This window comes from Quercus robur, chromosome 4 (genome assembly GCF_932294415.1).
Source record: "Quercus robur chromosome 4, dhQueRobu3.1, whole genome shotgun sequence".
Lineage (NCBI taxonomy): Eukaryota > Viridiplantae > Streptophyta > Magnoliopsida > Fagales > Fagaceae > Quercus > Quercus robur.
The window spans coordinates 6,744,415-6,769,168 of NC_065537.1; the positions used below are offsets into that span (position 1 = coordinate 6,744,415).

Genomic DNA, 24,754 nt, shown 5'->3' on the forward strand with positions numbered 1-24,754 from the left:
ATTGTAAGGGCAGGCTTTGGTTCCTAAGCCCAAACGAGGGAAGGACTCAGGCCCAAGGAGCCCAACATAATGAATTTCTAGAGAGTGGGCTGAAAAACTAGGCTTCCATGGATTGGACAACGCTTACAATAGACCAAAGATAATAAGAAAGCAAAGACGAACAAAAGAAAACAAATCTTTTGCAAAGAAATCCCTCCTCAACAAAGTCCAAGAAGAGTAATTCTTAAATATATCCCCCCAAGACTTGATCATAGTTTTCAGTTTCTCATGCTATAGTGTTCCCTCCATAGAATTCCTGATCCCCTTCTCCTGGAGGGTCTCTCTCATTATATAGCACCCTTTAAATGATCTTGATCTTCCATTTGTTGATCGTCCAGGCCACTACTTGAGTGCTTGTCCCATTAGACACATTTCCAAACTCCTTGTGATTGCGGCAATCAAGGCAATACTGTTCAGGGGTCTTCTCCACATAAATGCAGTCAAAAAGTTTGGTGGGAGGTATTAAATGCGGTGACAGCCATCATCACTTCGATCTTGTCAGGGCCAACTCTTTCTTTAAAGTAATCAAAGAAAATTTTTATAAGAGTGGAAGTAATCAAATTTATTTATAAAAAAGAAAAAGGAAAGAACAAAAAACCAAGAAAATTTTTATTCTTTAATAGAGTAGGTATGCAAGTGGTCATCTCTCTTGTCCTGATATCTTCTAGGAAAATCAACTGAAAATAAGAGCTGGGAAAAAAACACATTCATAAAAAGCCTCTTTGTGAGATCAATTATACAATGTATTTTTACCAATTCAAACTAAAAACTATGCTCTTTTAAAGGTAGGAATCAGATGAAGCAAAGGGGATTAATCTCCAAACACCATTTTTTTCTTTAAAAAATTGAACAAGCCAACTTATGCGGGAGAAAATGGGCAAATGCCCCTTTCAAAAAAAAAATCTAGCATTTTGCCCCCTTTCCCAAACTAATTAGGGAAATGCCCCTCTTTTGAAACTCGATTTTCTCAAAATCGAGTTATAAAAAAAAAAAATTTTCTGGAGCCCTATAGTAGCGTTTTAAAAAGCCTATAGTGACGTTTTAAGGACCTATAGTGGCGTTTTGTAATCTGATCTCCATAAAGTCGAGTTACATGCAATTTTTTTTCTTCTTTTTTTTACCTATAGCTTGACTTCATGGAAATCGGATTACAAAATGCCACTATATGTCCTTAAAACGTCATTATAGGATCCTTAAAAACATCACTATAGGGCTTAACTTGATTTTGAGAAAATCGAGTTTCAAAAGAAAGGCATTTCTCTAATTAATTTGGAAAAGAGGGCAAAATGCTGGATTGTTTTTTTGAAAAGGGCAAAAGCCAATTTTTTCCAACTTATGCGTGTTCAGCATATAGACTTTGGTAGTACCAACTTAATTGGTACCTTACCTTCTTAATAAGTAAAAAGTTTATGATTCCAAATCTTCCAATTCTTCACCCGTGATCAATAGTTGATTTCTGAATCTTTAGAGCTAAACTTCTAGATTTTTTATGAATTAAAAAGTGAAACAGATATGATTATATTGGATTTGGTTCTTTTCAAAGTATGTACACAATTGCATTTATCTTTGACCTTTTGAACAAATGCCAAACCAAGTATGTACACAACAAATAGACTCTTGACTTTGCTTTCTTGGTTTCTTTAAACGTGTTACATGGGAAGAACTTAATTAGTGCTATATTAACAAAATAAAAGAGAAGAAAGAGAAAGTTCCGTAGTGGACTAGGAGGTCTAATTATGAAACTTCTTCTTCTTGTCCTAATTATTTAAGCAAAAGCTAAACTTTATAATTACCCAACAAGTGGACAAGAAAGTCCAATTAAGAAACTTCTTCTTCTTAATTATTTAAGCAAAAGCAGAACATGATACTTACCCAACAACTAGAGTAATGAGGGAATATTACTTTAGTTGGTTGGAAAGAGTAAATGGGGGAATATTGGTGGGACCTAGATCAACTGAAATGTTTTTACCGAAAGAATACCGGGGAGAAAGAGGTTGACTAAAAAAAACCTATGTGCATGGCTTTTTCTTATTTTTATTATACCAAATTGATTTTCTTTTTTTTTTCTTTTTTTTTTTTTTTTCGTGTTTTTCATTCGTTTTTTTTTTCCTTCTCTTTTTCTACTTATATTTGTTTTGGATTCTTTGGCTTTTTTTTTTCTTTTTTGAATTTATAAAAAAAATGCTAAAATGCAAAACTCATCATTTTAGTTATTCTAGAATTCATTTCAGTCTTTCTAGAATTCATTTCAGTCATCTAAGTTTGCATTTGTTCATTTTAATCCTCTAAGTTTTAGATTTAATCAATTAAGGCATTTCCGTCAACTTTTGCTAAATTAAAAAATATAAAAATTTGGAAAATATTTTTTAGTACAAAATTTTAAAATGATTTTAATGTGTTTCTTTCATAGCAAGTCATATGATGAAAACACACTTACGATTACATTTATTTAAGAATAAAGTTTAGTTCCAAAACTGGTTGTAACTCAATAAAATAAACATTACTACATATTTTAAAAATCTAACCGTTAAATTGCATGTTCTCTACGCTCTTAATGCACATGTCAAATTTTGTGTCAATTGAATACTTATTTACTATATGATCTATGAGTTTATATTTTAAATTACAAAAATCTTGCAATTTAAACAATTTATTGATGACATAACTATTGATCTTTAATTTTCTAGAAACTATGCAAGCATAAAGGATATAAGAAGAAGATGTAATCCAGTAATGGATATCAAAATTCACATCCAATAAAAAGATATGGAATAAAGTTGTAACCTTAGGCTATAACTAATTTTGTAACTAAACTTTCTCATTAATTTATATTGTAATATTTACATTTAATCAAAATGTTATAACATTCTATAAAATAAAATAAAAAATAAAAAATGTTATAACATAAAATGTATTACCTACCTTTTATTATTATAAAAAGCCTTTTGTCATTAAAAAAGGGGTAAGTTAGATGATGAAAATAATTTTTCAACAGTAATACCTTTTTTTTTTTTTTTTTTAGGAGAAGATACTAGTTTGTTTAGGTAGATTTTCATGTCCAATGGGCTCTTGGCTCTCTACCCTTTGATGGGCCGAAGTGAGAGTTTAAAGCGGTGGAGCCTATTTTGGTTTAGAGCCGTTGTTATGGACGAATATGCCCTTGGATCATAGCACAGGACTAGGTGGCAACTTTTTTTTGAGAAATAATTAAAACATGCTGCTAACCCTGCAACTTGAATCCTTTCTCCCCTGGACCCCCAAGCACTTTGTACATGGGGAGGTGCCAATTCAACTACAAGGCCTTTGGCGATCAGGTGGCAACTAAAAGTGGTAAAAGGGAAAATTGGGGCATTTAATTTTTTCAACGTATTTTACTCGATATATATATATATATATATATATATATATATATTTAATATTGATTACCTGTAACTCATTGTCTTTCTTCTTATTTTTAGTTTCTTTGGTTGCGACTGGGGTCATTTTGGTTTAGTGATTTGTGTTACTTATTTGTGCAAATTAAAGAAAGCTCTTGTGGTCATGCAATACTTAACTTCTCCATCAATAAACCTATATAGAATTAGTGTCCCTCCTATTTTGGCAAGAATTTTCGTCTTCTAGTGCCAGCAACTCCCTGTACATGTGGGATTGCTTGCCTGGCCAATTCCCCTATTGTGAATTCTCTTTTTCTATCCATATATGCTTATAGCTCTCAACCATCTTTTCAAGATGTCTAGCATGTTCTTGAGCCCCATGTGTACCTTTTCACTGGGCCTAGCTAAAGTGCCAATGGTAACATGGTTTGGACATCTGCATTGATATGATTTTGTTCCATGTAAAACAATTTGTACCAAAATATTTAATAATATGATATAGCTAACTTGAAAAACTTAGAAGGTGAATTAAGTGTGCAAAGTTGTGATTTCCAACTAGCCTTTGTTGGCTTTAGTTCCATACCAAATTTGGTAGTAATTCAATCAATCATTTCCCTGTATTTATGTAGATTTAATTGTAAGGGATGAGTGTGAGAGATTGGTGAAAAATCAAGCTTGCTATGAAGATCAGTGCAATTTTGCGACTAGCTCGTGAGTAAAGGAACCCGCGAAAAAGCCACGTGTGAAGCACATGACTAGAAGCTGAATAGTCATACCAGCTTGTCATTTTGCGAGTACCTCGTGAGAAAGGTCATCTCGCGAGGTACCTGCGAAACTCTCTATTTGGCAAAAATAAAGAGTGATTTCCTAAATTCTTTACACACACTATATATACCCCTCATTACCCATGAAATTGTAAGGAGTCATTTTTAGAGAGAAAGCCCTAGCAAAACACTTAAGAGTTAGAGATTGTCATATCCACAATTCTCTACACAAATTCTCTTGGTTTTCCTTTACTCCTCCCTCTCTATCTATGCATCCTTGAGAGGTTCTTAGCCCAACCACTTACCTCACCCATCTTGAGTCTTGAGAGAAGTTTTGGTGCATTTGGAAAGTATTGAAAGAAGCCATTAAGTGGCGGATGCAATCGGGCGGAATTGTAGGATCTAGAAAGCTAGAGAAGACAAGACTCCAAGAAGTCTGTTGGTAGCAGGAGTTTGGAGGGCTCAAGTACATTGGATAGATTAGGCTTGGAGGGCCTTTTTGATATTCATGTAATCCAACTTATTCACTAATGGATCGATTTCGGCTTGGAGGGCCGCGGAGAGGCTTTTTTGCCAAGTACTTTAGTTTTCTCTTCAATAGCACGTCTCGGTATTATCTTGTATTTGCATCTCTCTTCCCTACTCTTTAGGCTTTACATTTATTGCTCATTGTGTTTTATTATGGTTTAGAGTAGTGTTACCGGTTTATTGCGTGTGCTTTACTCTTGTTCCGCACTTAGATAAATTAGAGTAAAAGCAAGTAAGCTGTATTTTAAAATTGAGAACCTAAACATGCATTAGTATTTTCACACTAATTGAGCTTTCAAAGTGGAAATTCTCACATGTTGGGTTCTTTATGCCACCATCGACAATTTAGTAACTACTTAACTTTACATTACTTTTACCAACCATGTTTGAGCAGATACTAACATATTGTTGTAACTGTTCCATTATTCTACTTTTGACCTTACAAGATGTTGTATTTTCGTAAGCTTTAGTGTTACTTCTTTTACGGTCGGTCTCTCATCTTCCTTATTCTTGACACACCTCAACGCAAGATCTATGAATACTTGAATGTCTTCATTGCTTTCTTTGCTTAGCACCACATCATCAACAATTTGCAATACACAGTTCTCTTCCATTGACAAAACAAAGCCATCAACCAGATTCATATGCCTTATTAACATTTCTAAGGGATTTTGACCAGTTAAGACTTCCTTGAGTACAACTCCAAAACTATAAACATCACACATTTTTGTAACTTGTAATGTCTCTTAATATTCAGGGTCAACATATCCAAAGGTTCCCTCAACTGAATTACCTTGAAAAAAGTCTTCTCCGGGTGCAACTGAAACATAAAACTAAAATTAGATAGTTTGGCAGTGAAAGACTCATCCAAAAATATACTTTTTGAAGATTTGATATTCAAATGTATTATTGGTCTTGACCTATCACAGTAACAAATAGCATAGGATGTGTCCACAAAAATTCTCACGCGGTTAAGTCACAAGATCAGGCAAGAAACCCATTTGCCTTTACCATAGAGATTATATACGAGAGTGCTGTTGCAGATGAGCTTAAAAACCAGGATAGGAATTTAAATTTCGAGGCAACAACCATAGAGTCTCAAAACATTCTTGTGGCTAATCAATTGTTTTAGTGCAACTTGATTTAAGAAGAAATCTATTGTCTTCCTAGGTTTTGAACCCTAGACCGGACCGTACGGTTTGACCGGAAAAACCGCAAACCTCTCAGTTTTGCGGTTTTTTTAGCTTCAAGAACCGTTCCATGTGAAAAAAGCAGGGACCCGTGCGAACCGTGGTCGGACCATATGATTCTCAGAACCGTGACTGGTTTTTGAGGTTCTGACGGTTTCTTTTTGTTTCAGCTTTTTCGGTGAATTTTAGCCAATACACCGGTATGAAGTTATGATCAGATCTAGAAGAAATGAAAGAACACAAAGAAGAACAAAGATTGGAAGGAAATCTGATAATTTCAGATCTTGAATAAAGGGATTTGTGAGGAAAAAAAAAAAGAACTAGAGAAGAAGAAGACAAGTTCCTCAAAAAAAAAAAAAAAAAAAAAAAAAAAAAAAAAAAAAAAAAAAAGAGAAGAAGAACATCGATCACGCCTTTGTCTTCTGCTCCTGCTTCTTCTTCTTTCTTTCTTCTTTTTTTTTTTTTTTTTCTTCTTCTCTTTCTTTTTTCCGTTGAAGGAGATCACTCTGTAATTTCCTCTTTTCCATCTTCTGCTGCTGTTGCTTCAATGTGTTCTCTTTCTTTCTTTTCTTACTTTTGTTACTCCTTTTGAATTCCCAAGTCCCTAACGTGCCTAACATTGGAATTATGAAAGGTTTTAATTTTTTAATAAAAGCAAAAAAATTTCAGCCATTAGATTTAGATCTTTTCTTCAGCTACCCAACATGACGTGACAATGCATTGGTAGGTGCATTAAATATTTTAAGCATTTTTAAGAAGAGTAATGCTCTAGGCATAAATTATTTTACAACATTTTTACAAAATATTTTTCTAATAAAAAACATTTTTACAAAATGTTGATGTGGCCAGCCTCTTATTGGTTTTCATCCAGACCCACCATTAATATCACATTTTATTTATCAATAATCACTCACCACATCAGTAATTTGTAAAAAATTTTGTAAAATAATTTGTATCTCTAGCATTATTCTTTTAAGAGTAATGTAGTATCACAATATTTTACACAATTTTTTGCTATAATTTGACACATGGCAAAGTGTGAGTAATGAAAAAAAAAAAAAAATTATGGGTCTACATCTCTACCATTCACATCTCGTCACGTAGTAAATTGTGACAAAATTTGTATAAAATGTTGTGGTACTATTATTGTTCTAATTTTAATTAATATTTACAGTTAAATATATAATAATTTTTAAATAATTATTTCAATTTAAAATTATTAAATAATTTATTTTATTTTATTTGAGTGTCTTTCTTCTTCTTATTATTATTATTACAAATTTGACTAATCAATATATAAATAAATAAGTAGATATTATATTTAAATTTGCTTAGGATTTGATATTTTTTTATTTGTCTTGTAAAAGTTATGATATGAAAATATATATTTGAAATATAGATATTTATATTTAATTGGATTATTTTAGTTAAATTTTCAATTTATACTAATTTAATATTTTATTTATATTAAAATAATTATTAAATTAATTATGACGTCATCACGGTTCGACCCCGGTTTGACCTCAAAAACCTTGAACCTCTCTCTTTTATGGTTCAATGAATGGTCCGGATCTGAAAACCTTGTTGTCTTCTCAAAGGACCGAAGGCTAAGAGGGCCTTTAACTTTAATAGCAACTTGCTTATCATCTAGATTTCCTTTGTAGACAGTTGCAATTTCAGTACCAAGTATTAGATTAGGATCATAGTTATTTGTAGCTTGTTGGATGTCCTTGGCAGAGAAAACCCTGATCGTCTCTATATCTCTACCTTGGTTGCAGGAGATTTGCTTCTCTAGTAAGATTGCTCCATTGCCGATGAAGTACTCTTCTTTGGCCTCGAATACCTGCATTGCTTTCTACATCTTGATTTTCTTCTCTGTCAATAGAATCATTGAACAAGTGACTATCAATTCATATATTACATCTCAGATTTCTTCTATACAAATCAAAGAGTACATAATCTCCAAAAAAAAAAAGATAGTGGAATAGTTTCTTGATGTTATTGTTAATTTGGAATTAAAATACATTAAGATTTTCTCACCTTTTGTCATCACCATTATGCTATTCCAGAGACTCATAACCTGCAGTAAGAGAGTCTTCAGGCGAATCTTAACCTACATCAACAAATAATAGTATAGTAAGCACATGTATCTTTTAACTAAAATTACCTCTAAAATAAACTAGAACTAAGTCTTTGCTAATCATGATATATTTACATAACAATAAGCAATTGGTCTAAATCCATTTTCAGTGGATAGTTAACTCTCCATAATTCATATCATGAGTAGAAGAGAAAATTCACATTTGGAATTAAAAGGGGGAATTTCAAGTACCTTCAGAGAAAGGCCACCAAAGTTGAATCAAATACTCATTAGGGAGCAATCTTAATCTTAATCTTACCAATAACCTAAAATTCTTAATTGATGCTAATAACAGTTTTGTTGCAGGTTGTACTAGAAAGCAGCGTTACAATTTTGGTCATACTCTGCATGTAGTATTAGTCATAACTTGATGCTTCATGACAAACCACCGCACAGGCAATCCAAAGTCCAAATCCAAATCCATTCTCCAGCCACAAGTTGTTAAAGCCTCACTACAAAACGCGGGGGCCTTGGGCCGCGTTTTTTAAGCCGCGGCCATAGAAAACGCGGCCCAAGGTGCGGCTAAAGCCCCGTTTTCAAAAATGCGGCCCAAGGCGAACCTTAAGGTCGCGTTTTCTACGCGGGGCCATAGACAGGTTCTGAGGCAGCGTTTTTTTGGGATAAAAACGCGGCCTAAGGACCTCCGCATTTTATTTTTTCTGAAACTTTTTTTTTTTTTTTTTTTGGTCTTCTTTTACTATGGCCGCATTTTTAAAATGCGGCCCAAGGTTGAGCCTAAAGCCCCGTTTTAGAAAACGCGGCTTCACAGAGCCTTAAGGTCGCGTTTTGAACGCGGGGCCATAGACAGGTTCTGAGGCCGCGTTTTTTTAGATAAAAACGCGGCCTAGGGACTGGTCCTGAAGCCGCGCGTTGAAAACGCGGCTCTAATTCTGTTCTGAGGCCGCGTTTTCTTGATCTAGAAACGCGGCCTAAGGACTTGTTCTGAAGCCGCGTGTTAAAAACGCGGCTCTAGTTCTAGATGGGGCCACGTTTTTGAAACGGGGCTTCAGATTTCCCCTATAGCCGCATGTTAAAAATGCGGCTTTAGGGGAAGTATAAATACCAATGTTCACTCTCCAACCCATCTACTCTCCAACCCATCAGATTTCAAGCGCTCCATCCAATCTACGATCTGACCCCTCATCACCTCCAACCCATCCGATCTACTCTCCATACGCTCCATCCGATCTGACCCCTCATCACCCTCCATCCCCGGTCGACGAAATCACCACCGTGTCCGATCGATCCGAGGTCGCAGATCCAATCTTCGAGAGACTCAAAACCCTCAAATTAGTATGTCTTTTCTTCCCTTTGTTTTTAGGGGTTTTGTATTTAATAATTTTATTGGTTGTTCTCTTCTTCTTATTATTTTTCCTAAGTTGTTTTCGATGCGTAATTTGTAGACAACACCAATATTGACGTCACCACCGGCTGAGAGTAGCTTAACTGACATACTGGTGAGGAAACCTTCGTCTTCTTCGTCTCCAGGTGGGCTTCCTTTCGAATTATATAGCTAAATAAAAAAGCTCTCTTTATATTCTTCACTGATCTGACCCCTCATCACCCTCCATCTCCAACCCCTCATCACTAATTATTGAATTAATTTAAGAGTAATTTGTGTATTAATTTAAGAGTAATTTGTGTATTAATTTACTAAAAATGGAAAATAAAAGACTAAGTAATTTGTGTATTAACTAGTTCATAGTAATTTGTGATATAATATTATCTGTTTGCTTTTCTGTACGTAGTTGCTGCCTTTTCAAATTTTCTTTTTGATCTTGGAGTTTATTTTAAGTATATTTTAAAGGTGAATTCTACAGTGTAAAGTATTACTCATTCAGAGACATAATGGTTTTTTTACCTTACCTTTATATGTTTTCCATTTTTGTCTTTGCGTGAATACCTTGCATTTCATGTGTTAGACATAAGAAAATTATCCTGGGTCTAGAATTTTTCCCATTAATTAAGTATTTCCTTCCTATTATATATTATTCCAATCATATATTTTCATGCTTGGGACTGAACAGTACACATTGCACCAGTTCTCTTTCCTGTTTGGTTTGTTTGGTTCATTATGAAGTAGAAGTAAATGTGGATATCATAATGACGATGCTGCTTTAGACTTTAGCATGATAAGTAGTTGTGATGTCACCATCGTTTGTTGCCAATGAAAGAGCATTAGATGCATGTCCTTTTCAAACCACATTACTGCTTGTGGCATTTCTGCAGTGTGTGGACAAACTTGCAATTGCATGCATTCATGAACGCGCATGATGTACCTGCTTCCGCTGTTATCCTTGTATGGATATGTTTTCAGCTTTGAATTTCAATAGACCCTTATCCAACCTTGTTATCTGTTTTTATCATATTGCAACTTAGTGTCACAGGTTTTGTCTAGATTTTTTGCAGGAATAGATGCAGAATTCTTTAGTCACTGCTTAGATTCGTTGATGACTTATAATGCACTACTTTAGTGCTTGCATAATACTTTTTGTTATTAAACTAATTGGAGAAATTCATTCTGCCTTATGCTCGATTTGCTATTTGTTTATCTTTGTCTCCCTCAGTGTATGCCTTACCGTATGAACTATACATTGTATTGAGTATCTTTACAATTGTTTATTACTTCTTTTTTATCTTGATGTTTTTTTAATTTTACACCTTTTTCATATATAATTTAGCCATAATGTCATTTTGTGCTTACCAGGATGGTTGTTGTCGGATGTTTATTTGGCTTCTGATGATACTTTATTCCTTGAGATGCTATGGTGTGTTGCTTGAGATTCTATGGGTGTATGTGACTGAAACCTTTTGGCTGTGATCCAGCATACAAATGTTGACTAATCTGGATTAAACAAAGGTGTCCATATTCAATGCTTGCTTGGATTTCTTTTCACCTCACATGCTGTCCGCTTTTGATGTCTGAAAATTGAATTATAATAACAAGGATTTTGTCATGTGGATTGCATTATATCTCAGCAATGCTTATAATGTTATTGGACTAGATTTGTGGCATTCAATGCTTGCTTGGAATTTCTGTTTTAATTAAGAATAGGCCCTACCTTTCTTGCTTTATTAGACGCAGTGCACACCTATGTCCATGCATGTTTATTTTAAGATTATTGGATAGTTGCATGTAGGATAACTCCGAAAAACATATATTCTCTTCCTAATACAGAAATACACACAATTTGACAAAATTTAAAGTTTTACAAGAAAGATGCATTAGCAAGCTTTATTCTTCTTAGTCTATCATTCCTACCTTGACTAGTCTGTTCAGATCCATAGCCGATCCCAAATTTTGCTACTAAGGCTTGTTGTTGTTTGTAAAATTCCATGCTGGCAGTAGGTTTGAGTAACAAAACAATCTCCAACACCCCCCCCCCCCCCCCCCCCCCCCCCCCCCCTCCTCTCTTGTGAATGAGGAAAATAAAGGGCATTGAGGAATTATCTAATATAGCCTGTCAATGGTTCTTAATTTTTGGGTGTGTCCCTAGTTCCCCAAAGTACTGCAGGTACGATACCCATTCATAGATCTTAACTAAAAAAAACTTTTTTTATTTCATGCATCTTCATGAACTCATTAGGTTGTTGTATAGTCAATTTTAAATCTGAACTTTGTTGAGGAGTGACTTGTTGCATTTAATCTAACTTTTACGACTGTAAGAAAGAGGGAAGTTTAAAGTGTTTTGCTGAATTTTGATCATATGATAGTTAATCCTAATAAACAGTGAGAATTTATTGTACTTTCCAACTCCACCTCCAATTGAGAGCATGACCTTAAGTCCAAATTTTTGGCAAAACTTTATATCTTCACTAAGAAAGGTGCACCCATTGGATGCTGGGTTGCAATGACCATTAAGGTTGATTTCTGGGGTTTGGCCATTGCCAAATACGTTTAGGTTGGTAGTTGATAGGTTTCCCTCACTGACATTTAGACCCCAGTAGGTGGCGATGCTACCAGCATGAGAGGTTTTGATTAGGGTCATAAGGAATAAGAGGGAAAAGACTAAAGGAGTAAGTTGAAGATTTCTAGCCATTTTCGCTTGTCCCAATCTAAAATCTTGTGTCTCATGTGCTTTCATAAGACAATAAGAGGCTCCTTTTATAGAATTCAAATTTCAGAGTTAAGTTTGGAAACGTGACCAATCGTTTCAGTTTTAATACAAAACTTAGTCAAATAGGGTTGTATACTGTCTCAGTTAAAAGTTGTATGCTGGATCACACCTTCTGACGTTTTCAACATAAACCTGTTGAATTATCAAATAATAAAAAATAATAAAAACAAATAAATAAATGATCTAGGATCCATCGCTACATTGAACCTACAAAAGGACACATGTATAAGCAATTTTTTTTTCCTTATATTTTAATTTGCTTTAGTTTAATTTAAGTTTATACTTGTGAAGTTCATTTCTAGAAACTTGAATTCTGACCTTTATTCCTTTCCCCCACATTCCAAAAGTATTCATACTTGTGGAATGATCATAATACCAAAGGAGCGCATTGAAAATTTCTCAATTTTTTTGAAAGCGTAAATTTTGGGCTTTTAGACTTAAATCATGGATAATTATTAGGAAATTAAGAGTAAATTATTTCCTCAGCCTGAATTATATATAGTTCTAATATATATATATATATAACCAAAACCTCTAAAATTACTACAATTTTCTACGTCACCACTATTTCTTTTTCTTTTTATTTTAGATTTTATTTTATTTTATTTTAAGTTTTCTATCTTATATATTTATTATTTCTCTTTATTTTAAGTAAAACTCTATTAGATATATGTTTCAAGAGCTTGAAAATTCTACTTCAACTAAAATTCTATAACAAAATTTTCAACAAATATAAACTCCTACCAAGGTTGAAACCCTTAATACTCACTCAAATTTTCAGCATTATTTAAATAAAAAAAAAACAAAAATTCTAATTTTATATTTGTAACACCATCTTTACTATTTATTTTGAAGAACCTGAGTCCAAATTTTTGAAAACTCAACACACGGTGAAAACCTTAAGCGTCAATTGCTGCCTTCCTTCTCTCTCACTCCAATCCAATCTCTTATCTACCCAAAAAACCCAAACGTAACTATTCAGCTTTCAAATAGTTGAAATTAGAACAATATTTAAACTAGAACATTTTAACATTTGAGCTAAAAGTTTTCCGTGTATCACACGGATTAGCGACTAGTTAATTAAAATTTCCTTATTACTAAATTATTACGTAATATTGGTTGGGACAAGAGCTTTGTTGGTTTGTTGGCACCTTCTACATTTTCAACATGATGCTTAGGGATCAAATCTCCTCTCCTAATTATTGAATTATAAAAAAAAAAAAAAAAAAAAGGGTCCAAGATCCATTTTTGTGCCATAATTCAGGGGAGGCTCCTTTGATCAAGCTTAGGTTAAACTAATAATGCATATCTCTACAAGTGCTTTGTAGGTTTGTTGACACCTTATGACGTTTTCAACAAGCTTAGGGATCAAATCTTCTCTCTTAACTATTAAATTATAAAAAATAAATGAATAAATACAAAACAAATAAATAAATGGTCCAAGATCCACCACTGCATTGACCCTACAAAGGGACACATGTATAAGAATTTTTTTTTGACTGATATAGAACTCTATTTTAGTTTAATCTAAGTGAATGTGTGTGAAACTTCTTTCTGGAGACTTGAACTCCGACCTTTGTCTCCCCCCCCCCCCTAATACCCAACAAGTATTTATATTTATGGAGTGACCATCACGCCAAGGAAGCGTAGTGGTAATTTCTTAATTTTTTGAAGGCATAAACTTTGGGCTTTTAGACTTCAATCATGGATTATTATTTAAGAATAAAAAAAGGATATTAATGCCACAGCTTGAATTATATATAGTTCAAGTTAATTAAAATTTATTGATTGCTACATTATTACATAACATTGGTTCGAGACAAGAGCTTTGTAAGTTTGTTGGCACGTTCTAACATATTCAACATGATGCTTAGGGTTCAAATATCTTCTCTTTTTACTATTGAATTATCAAAAAAAAAAAAAAAAAAAAAAAAGGTCCAGATCCACCATTGCATTGACCCTACAAAAGGATACAACATTTATAAGCTTTTTTTTTTTTTTTTTTTTTTGATATAGAATTTTATTCTAATTTAATCTAAGTGTATGTTTGTGAAACCCATTTATAAACACTTGAACCTTGGTCTCTGTCCCTCCCCCTTACTCATACCCCACAAACATTTATATTTGTAAGATCCAATCAAGAGTTAGTCTTTTTATTTTTTTATTTTTTTTAAATCTCTTTAAAAAAATTATTTTCAAGCGCTTTCTCAATATTTTTTTAAAAGGACCCAAAATTATCTTTGATCATGCCATCCATTTTTTTTTTTTCATTTGTCTTTGATAGATACTTCCCTTTTTTTCCTTTTGTTGCATTGTATGTAACGTAGTTGTGGTCCTTTATTCTATTATCATTCTTTTTTTTCTTTTCTTTTTTTGATGAGTTCTATTATCATTCTTTGTTGAATACTTAAATAAATGTATAAATAAAAATTAAGTTCGTGCACAAGGCATGTAGTTTAATTCAATTTTTGCGCCATAATTCGTGGGGAGGCTCCTTCAATCAAGCTTAGGTTAAACTAATAATGCATATCTCGGCCGTACGCAACCCCAAAACCTCATCAGCCTATTCAAAAAAAAAAAAAAAAAAAACCCCAAAGCCTTATCACAATCAACCAAATTATTTCATCCTTATCAATTTGCTTTCTTGGATATGTTATCTTGTACTAAATTTATCTACAATTTTGACCTAACATGATATTACCCAATGTGAGGCCAGAATAATTCAATTAAAATATAACTATATTTTTAGATAAATATACATTTTTTTTTGAAAGGGAAGATAAATATACATGTTAAAATATAACATTATTAGTTAAATTGAGCCTACATGTTCACAAATTTTTTTATAAATATATTATTATGTTTAGGTTTGACTTGTTTAATAGTTGAGTTGAGTCTAAACCTGGACTTGATATTGAGTTGCTTGCTAGACAGGTAAATATAAACAAGCTTCATCTTAATCAAAGTCGAGTTATTCTTAAACAACTCAATTCACTTATGGACCCGTCAATTAAGCACGCTTACTGGCGCAGGCTTTGGTTCCTGGTCTCTTTTGGGCCTAGGGGTTAATATAGCATTGAGTATGTCTAGTCTAATCGGGTATTAGGCTGAGACATGGGCCATTTTGTGTACCAGAAATGATTCTTCATCTTTAAGTGACACCCCTCCCTATCTTCTTTGCAAGTGTGATACAACAACTCGCAACCCAACCTGATAAACAACAAATGAAGGACTTCGATGGATTCCCCTCGTTCTTGTTTAGTTCCTTGTCCATCAAGAATTTTAAGTGGGCCTTACAATAACACCTCAATCACCAATTTTCAATCACCAATTTTCTGATATTTGAGTTAGCATTTTCTGTCATGAATGATTTCTCTGCATTAAGCTTTTCTACTGGGTTCTCATGCTTATTTTGTTTCACAAATACAAGTAAACATAAACTTCCGTAAAATATGGTAGTTTTGACCATCAGTTCCATGTTGAATTGAGGACTTGTAAATGACACATGTTCATGGTTTGGTAAATAATGCAATGATTTCATCTTTGAATTGTTTTCAAGAGCCACTACGAACAGCAAGAAAAATTGGTTTTCAAATATAAGTTTGGAGCATAAATTTGCAAGAAGATTCCAAGAATTCAAAACTTGGCAACTTTTCTAGCATTCTTTGTATTGTTCTTATATGCAAAGGTTCACAGCCTTCCTTTTTCTTTGCTGGTTGTTAGGTTTCACCCAAGACAGAAGAAACGGAGTTAATGGCTGCATGCACTTAGCATTTGAGTGTGCATTTGTAATGCTTATATGTCCCGTAACTCCTGTGTGCATCTATGACATTGCGCATTAATTCTAGCACATTTGATGTTGGGAACATGTTTTTTATTTATTTATAAAATGTTAGGAACATGATAATTGAACTAGGAATCCAATTTCAGCCATGTCTTGAAATGTCAAAGATGGATGACCTAATTGGATTGATTCATTTTCTAGTCTTCCTTGCATTCCACTAAGAGGATCTGTATTTCATCTACTAGAATCCATTAGTTTTGATGGAAGTGTTTATTAAAGTCACATCATCACTATAATAATCGTGGCAGGACTTAATCATTGAAATTCTGAAATATGCAAGGAAGCGTCTGAATAAATGATTGAATAAATTTAGAGGTTTCTATGCAGCACAAAATCATGGAGTCATGCAAATAGTCTATCTCAGCAGATGTTGATGCTGCTGAAATTTATAAGAACTCTAACTGGCCAGCCATACATTAAAAATCATTAATTTTTGGTTTGTTAATATGACCTTTTGGTTTACCCAGGAAATTTAAAAATTCTTTGCAGCAGTGTTTTTTTGGCAGAGTAAGGAGAAAATGCTTTGACATGATTCATAGTGGCATATGCATATAAGTTTCTAACATAGGCAAACCAAGTTACAGTTATACAAGTCTCATTATATATGCAACAGTTACAACTTCTTATATAAAACTTTTCATGTTCTTTAATATGAATTATTTCTTAATTTCAGGTGCAAACAGTAAACAAGCCGTGTGAAAATTTCATCCAGACTGGGCATCAAAAACTGACATTCGCTACCAGGTTGAAGCTGAACCATAATTTATGCTTATTTCCCGTACAAAGAGAAATATTTTGCAACTTCATGTCACTAAATAGTATGCTGATGGAATGATTTTTATTTTGTTTGGGAGGTCTGAATTTTCTCTGGATATTTAGTTGTCTTTTGTTGTTAAAGTACATGATTTTCTGTTAGGGATGGACCTAGTAGGGGGATCGGACCCTCCCCCGGCCCAAATTTTTTTTTTGTTTTTGTAGGTATATTTTATGTTATTAATAGTTGGGCCCCTCCCTTCCACAACCTTGGCCCCTGTTAGCCAGCCCCGCCCAGACAACCTATAGGACCCTTTTCAACTTTTTGACGCAAGGGAGAGCAAGGTGATCAAAGAGAGGAGATTGGAGTACCAAAAAGAGAGTACAGAGTAGAGACATGAAGCAGAGGGAAGAGAGAGAGAGAGTGTGAGGGAATATAAATCAATATATAGAAAAATAGAGGGTCCACCTATGTGAATAAAAAAATAATAAAATTTTTTCCAACACGCCACTATGCGGTTTTATTTATAGAACCACGCTGTTGCGTGTTGGAAAAATATTTGAGATTTGAAACACCCATGGAACAATGATTTTGGTGTTTGTTTTCCAAATACCAAAAATTTGGCATTTGGCATTTGCCATTCTTTTCTAGAGCATTCACAATTGGCCATGCAAATGGCATATGTAAGCAAATTTTACCATTAAAGTACTAAAAAGGCCCCAACATTTGGCCTTGTATTGGTCTAGTATCCTAAAAAAATAATAATATTTTTTGTTGTTGGCATGGGGGAGAAGGGAGAGAGAGAGATTGAATTATATTATTTTATTAGATAGTATATATTAATTTAATGAGTGGAATAGGAAAATAAAAATTGAGATGTTGAGGGTGTTGTAAAATAGTATGATGTAATTAATAAAGTACCTTTTTGAGATGGTAAAATAGAATAAAATAGGAATTCAAGATGTGAATGCCCTAATAGGAACAATTGGTACTTGAGCTCTTATCTTTTCAATATTAACCAAGTCTGGCGATAAATTATCATCATCAACCAACAATTCTTTTGGACTCGAGTTCCACTATCCAAATCAACAACTTCTACAATTGTTTCAGCACCCTCACAGACATCTGCCCTATCTTTACCGCACAAATCTACTAGATCATCCCAATTTGCAATTACTTTCCAATGAAAACTTCTAGCTTTTTCATGGGACTATCAAGCATGAAAACAAAAGACTATGATAGTTCAAAAATTTTTTTTTTTTGGGGTATTAGGGATCATATATACGAACTAACTAGTAGCACTCAAAGCTGCAACATTACAAAGTCTTACAAAGTTTTGTACAAATTTGACGAAGGCAAATCCAGGAATGCCATTTTATTATTAAACATAATGCAATTACATAATAATATAAACATTGTTTAATGCCCACAAATGAATACAAAAACAATATGAAAATCCACTTTCTACTTTAGCATGAGTTTGAAATTATTCCCCTGAGTTTGCTCTAAATTATGCAGTAACTTGAGTATTGGTGTACCGTTTCTGTTTTAACATAAGTCTGTAATTGTTATGTACTATTTATTTTCACGAGCATCCATCACATCTAATAGAGGCAGCTAATTGAAGGGATCTTGCCCCTTTTAGCTGCTTCAGCCTCTCCTCTTTCTTTTATATATACATCTTCTGCATTGTAGGTACACTGAGAAAAATTTTAGAGACCGAGAGCAAATAGATATAGAAATGGATAAGAAATTAGATGTTCACAATATCGCAAAAATACTTATCATAAATATGATTAAAAAATATGATTAAACAATATCGTAAAAAATACACATATATAAGACTATCTTTAATCATTTAATCTTCATAACATTATAACAGATAACGCTGTGAAAATTTGGGATTGATTCACCTATCAATTCCATTTCGAGATAGTTTTAAATTAAAATTCTATTTGAGCACACCACTGGAAATATAGTTTGACCATACTTGCAACTCCAAATAATTCAAGTCATATGAATGATTTTCCCCCCTCATCACCCAAGTAGATTAATTAAGATTTTAAGAATATAATTACATACAAGTCCTAGAAAAGCCCAAAATTGAAAAGGATGAAATCAATCTAAAAGCATTAGCACTATCATGCAATATCCAAGACAGCCACTTGTAATAAGCACTATGAGAAGCAAATATACAACAAAAGATCATTAAATAGAACAACTCATCATCATCAAGAATATACCTTCTTTTCTTGTTACAAAAGACACATGGGAACTTAAAATTTAAACATTTTATACTAAGACAATACAAAATCAATAATAATAATAATAATAATAATAATAATTACTTGCAAGAAAAAAAAAAACCTAAATTGATGGAGTCCTTCATAGAAATAAAAAATCTTTTCTTGAAATTTTTTGCACATTCAACAAAATTATAAATAGACCATTTATAAAAAAGATTTAAAAAAAAAAAAACCTGTATTTCTTTACCAACCATGCACTCAAGTAGAAAAAAAGTGTTGTTTTTTTTTTTTTTTTACTCCAACAATTTATTATTCAAAACATGTTATGACTGTCCAAAAGAGTAACAAAATAAAATTATGGCAGACCAAGAGAGATTATAGGCGTCTTTGTTTTTCGTAGAAGCAAATATAGGCGACTTCGACAAAAAAATATTTAATAATTCTAATATTATGATATTCAAATCTTGTAGTATTAATCCATTAAATGCATCAAGCTACAATAGTAAATAGTCTCACAAAATTCTACACCAAAGTAAAATGCAGAGCAACAAACAAAGAAAAACAAGATAAAGAATTCGTGAGTTTTGTCTAAATTGTTCAATATCCATTTACATTCCAGATATTATACCTAAATGCAAACCATTAATTTGAGGTATCATAATTTGTGCGAGGGTATGAAGGAACATATTAAAGTTGAAATCAAGAAGATCTTAATGTTTGTGATTAAGCCCAAGTTAGTACCCCTTAAGCCCCCATTTGCTTTTCTATGACAGAAAGCATTAGTAAACTAAAGTCCACAACATTCTAATAAACTAATGGTAATTTCACGACAGATGGGACCCCCCTTTTTCTGGTCTGAATTGTAAGTATTAGAAAACTATAGGCCACAACATTCGAATAACCTAAACAGAATTTCACAATAGACGAATAAAAATGAAATGCATAGATCCTCCTTATGAGCCAAGTAATTGAGCATCATGGTATTATAGACTTAATAATTATTAAGTTTTTAATAATTATTACAATTACATGAATTTGGTAGTTGTTTTCATATTTTGTAAACACTTATGCTTAACTACTTTTACAACTTATCACATTGAGTTAGTCTAGGACAAGTGTTATATGTTCTAAGAAAATAGCCGCATACTTGGGTATGTCTGTTCTTATGAAATGACAAATGAATGTAATTATAATAATTAGTATCTTTGTAGTAACAAATCTTGGTGTAGGTAAAATTCCGTAAATATTGTATCGCAATGGACAAAAGTTGGATGGAGAAGCGGAGGGGTACAAGGGAATATTTTGAAGGTGTAAACCAATTCGTGGAATTTGCTGCTCCATCCGCGCGGAATGGGAACATCTTATGTCCTTGTGTGAAATGTGTGAATTTGCTTATACAACCGCTAAATGTGGTACGTGAGCACTGTTGGGCTTCGGGGATGCTTAAAAATTACAAAGTTTGGAAATTTCATGGTGAATCGGCGGCTGCTACGCCAGCTACCGAATGTGGGAGCTCTCATGTGCAAGAAACCCAAAATCCATATGGTGATTTCCATGGGATGTTGCACGATTTGTGCCCCCCGCATGAAATCCCACCCGAACCAATGGAAGAAGGTCCAACTGCGCAATGTCCGGGTGAAGGTCCGAATGATGAGGCCAAGAAGTTTTACAAGATGGTAGATGATGTAGACAAACCTTTATATGAAGGTTGTACAAAATTTAGCATTTTCTCAGCCATTGTCGTGTTGTTCCAGTTGAAGACTCTGTGTGGTTGGACAAATAAGTCATTTACTCTGTTGCTTCAAGTCCTGATGGATATGCTTCCTTCAGACGCTAAGTTGCCAAAGGACCATTATGAGGCTAAGAAGATAGTTCGAGATTTGGGTTTGGGTTATGAGAAGATTCATGCTTGTCCCAATGATTGTATGTTGTTTTGGAAGAAAAATGTTAACCTCGAGGCGTGTCCTTGTTGTAAAGCTTCAAGGTGGAAAACAAATGAGGCATCTGTTGCTAGTAAGCATGCTTCATCCAGTAAGGGGAAGAAGAAAGCTGCGAAGATCCTACGGTGGTTCCCCTTAAAGCCAAGATTGCAGCGACTATTTCTGTCACCCGATCTGGCTAGTTCTATGAAATGGCATGTTAATGGTCGTACTGATGATGGGGTAATGCGGCATCCTGCTGACTCAGATGCATGGAAAATGTTTGATAGTAAGCATTTACACTTCTCATCTGACCCTCGTAATGTCAGACTTGGATTAGCTGCGGATGGGTTCAACCCCTTCGGAATTATGAGTACTAGTCACAGTACGTGGCCTGTCATGTTGGTCCCGTACAATCTCCCACCTTGGCTGTGCATGAAACGGTCATCTTTGATTCTATCATTAGTTATTCCTGGTCCTACCTCGCCAGGGATTGCTATAGATGTGTACTTGGAACCGTTAGTAGAAGAACTAAGGGAGTTATGGGATGTTGGAGTACAAGCATACGATGCATCTTCAAAAGAAGTATTCCAATTGCGTGCAGCATTGATGTGGACCATAAATGATTTTCCTGCATACGCAGATTTGTCGGGTTGGAGTACCAAAGGTGAGTTGGCGTGTCCTTCTTGTGCCGTGAAGACCGAGTCTCGATATTTGAGAAATGGTCGCAAATTCTGTTACATGGGACATCGGCGATGGTTGGATGTTGACCACGATTTCCGCAAAGATGGTCTGTCATTTGATGGATCTATTGATACTCGATTGGCTCCTGAACCACCAGTCACATCTGACATTATTGTGGAAACTGAACATTTACTTGGACGTTGTCTGGGTAGGAAATGTCAGCTTGCTTACAAAAAAAGGAAGAGAAGGGAGGCAGACCAGAGTGGTTGGAAGAAAAGGAGTATATTTTTTACCTTGCCTTATTGGGAGGATCACAAGTTGCGACACAATCTTGATGTGATGCATATAGAGAAGAATGTGATGGACAATATACTAAGCACACTGTTGAACTTGAAGGATAAAACGAAGGATAATTACAAGGCACGCCTTGACTTGGCGGACATGGGGATAAGGAGTGAACTCCACCTACAACGAAAAAGTGATGACCAGTATACCATACCAGCTGCATGTTTTCATATGATTTCATCGGAGATGGATGGTTTCTTGGAAGTTTTGAAGGATGTAACAGTGCCCGATGGGTACGCTTCCAATATCTCACGGCGTGTGAATATGAAAGAACGCAAGATTTCTGGTTTGAAGAGTCATGATAATCACATATTGATGCAGCAACTTTTTCCCATAGCATTACGTGGGTCTTTGCCATCTCATGTTAGTAGGCCTTTGATAAAGTTAGCTTGCTTCTTTAGAGAAATTTGTTCCAAAACCCTTACGGTTTCAGATATTGTGACTAGTGAGGCAGAGATTGCAGTGACATTGTGTGAATTGGAAAAGATATTTCCTCCATCCTTCTTTACAGTGATGGTACATTTGGTCATGCACTTAGCTGCTGAAGCTAAGATTGGTGGTCCAGTGCACTACCGTTGGATGTATCCCATTGAGAGGTAAGATGTGTGTAATATTATTGATCAACTTCCAGTTTCATGTGCGTGTTCGAATTACCATTGCCAATCATTAATCTTATCATTCCTTTATAGATACCTCTCACATCTTAAGTCTTACGTACGAAATAGAGCTGCTCCGGAAGGGTCTATTGCTGAAGGATACATAGTAGAGGAGTGCTTAACATTCTGTTCACGGTATATGGAAGGAGTGGAAACTATATTCAATCGACCCACCAGGATGATTGAGGAGTCAACGGGGGTGGTTTTGATCATGACATTAAACAATAAAGAGTGGACCCAAGCCCATCGCTACGTTTTATTCAATTCTGAAAACATCAACCGCTTTCGTGAGTAAGTATTACATATACAAATATAATTGCACGTCAATCCAGTGTACGTAAGGTCTATTAACCCTAATACAATTGCCTGCACAGGATGCACAAAAGATTGATAGAGGATGAACTTCGAAAAGGCCACAATCGTAACGTTTCCGATGCCATTATATATAAGCACCACATGGAGAAGTTTTGTACTTGGTTTGGGGGTCACGTACGTATGACATTTTTAACTTATTAAACTTGTAACACTGTCTCAACCATGATTAACTGTACTGATATGAATTATTTTATTTTGGCCAACTGATGTTAGGTGATGTCCCTCACTGGTGCTGATAAGGAAATGGAGGGAGTTAGTGATACCCTTGTTGCATTGTCCAAATGGCCGTATATTTATGTAAAGCGGTTCAAGCATTATGTAATAAATGGCTTAAAATTTAGGAGTGTAAATGATGAGGCAAATAGGAAAACGCAGAATAGTGGAGTTAGTGTGGCAACTGATGGGGGCAATACTTACTATGGTATTTTAACTGATATAATTGAGTTGAATTATTCTGACAGTATCAAACATGTGTTATTCAAGTGTAAATGGGTTCATGACCAACATAGGAGAGGATATAGGACTGATGAATTTGGGTTTCCTATGGTAAACTTTACACACTTCATACATGGTGGGGATAAAATGATAGATGAACCATACGTTTTGGCATCTCAAGCTACACAAGTTTTTTATGTGGAAGATAAAAGGCACAAAGAGTGGTATGCTGTTGTCAAAACAAAAGCTAGGGACGTGTTTGATGCTGGTGTTGGTCCCCAACGGGAGGAGGATGACATATATAGTTTTTCTGAAAATATTCCCTACAATATAAGTAGTAATGAGGTTGTGAGTGACAACCTTCGTTGGGCTCGGGATGATCTAGAGGGAATGACAATTGATGCCTCCATCATTGCTGAAAGAGATCTTCATGGAGTAAACAATGAGGATGAGTTTATTGACGATGAGTTTGACAATGAAGACGACAACAAGGATGAGTACACCGAGGATGAGTAGTGTAATAATTTAGTAGTGTATTATGTGTTTAGATGTTACAGTTGTTAATGAAAACGTATTCATTCATGAATTAGTTGGAGTGCCTCTGTGTAATATTTGTTGAATTTGTTAATTCCTCTTCATATTGTTAATTCCTTTAATTTTTACTTATGATGTATCCAATTCCTTCCCCTCTTCGCTATTGGATTTGAAATTCATTTCTTATGAACTTGGATATATGATCGTGTGGTGTTAGGGTTTCTTTTCGTTGTGGTTGTAGTGTTTGGCAAATAGAAGCTCTTAAACTTGGATAGGGTAGTTTATATATTGTTAGATATTAAAATAAGTTATTGTACCCAAATATTGATATGGCTAGGACTGAAACCATTATTCCGAAACTAGGTTTATATCATACCATATAGATTCGAACCAACTATCATGTTAATAAATAGGTATGGTTAGGATCGAAACTAGTATTCCAAAACTAGGCTTAGGTCATACCATATTGATTTGAATCAACTATCACGATAAGAAGTAAGTATGGGGAGCTAATCCACTCGAGCCTAGTCCTAGTTCAAAAAGGAACACCTGTACAAGTGAATATACCTACCCCTCCAAATATACACACTCAAATCACCTTCGTTTTGTTCACCAATGCAATACATTGTTTGAGCTTAGCGTGTCTAATAATCGAGCTTAAGCTTGTGATTAGATTTGACTTGTTTGCAAACAAACGTTTCCAAGCAGTGTTTTTCGCAAATGTTAATATCAGTAGGCTCATCTACAGTCAAACCTAAACACACACCAAGATTGAGTTTGACAATGAGTTGGCGCGTGGATATCACTGC

General features: G+C 34.3%; 1 protein-coding gene and 2 long non-coding RNA genes across 3 annotated transcripts; all 3 read left to right on the plus strand.

Moving 5' to 3' along the window:
* The first annotated feature begins 9,305 nt into the window (after positions 1-9,305).
* LOC126724345 (uncharacterized) lies at positions 9,306-16,842 on the plus strand. Its single transcript, XR_007654938.1, has 3 exons — positions 9,306-9,328; positions 9,439-9,523; positions 16,671-16,842. It is a non-coding gene; the product is annotated as an uncharacterized LOC126724345 (long non-coding RNA).
* A 3,411-nt stretch (positions 16,843-20,253) lies between these two features.
* Positions 20,254-22,545, plus strand: LOC126721266 (uncharacterized). The gene has a single exon (XM_050424321.1). The coding sequence runs from the start codon at positions 20,254-20,256 to the stop codon at positions 22,543-22,545; it is 2,292 nt and encodes a 763-aa protein (XP_050280278.1).
* Positions 22,546-22,810: 265 nt separating this feature from the next.
* LOC126724346 (uncharacterized) lies at positions 22,811-23,220 on the plus strand. The gene is made up of 3 exons (XR_007654939.1): positions 22,811-22,892; positions 22,976-23,090; positions 23,190-23,220. It is a non-coding gene; the product is annotated as an uncharacterized LOC126724346 (long non-coding RNA).
* The last annotated feature ends 1,534 nt before the right edge of the window (positions 23,221-24,754 follow it).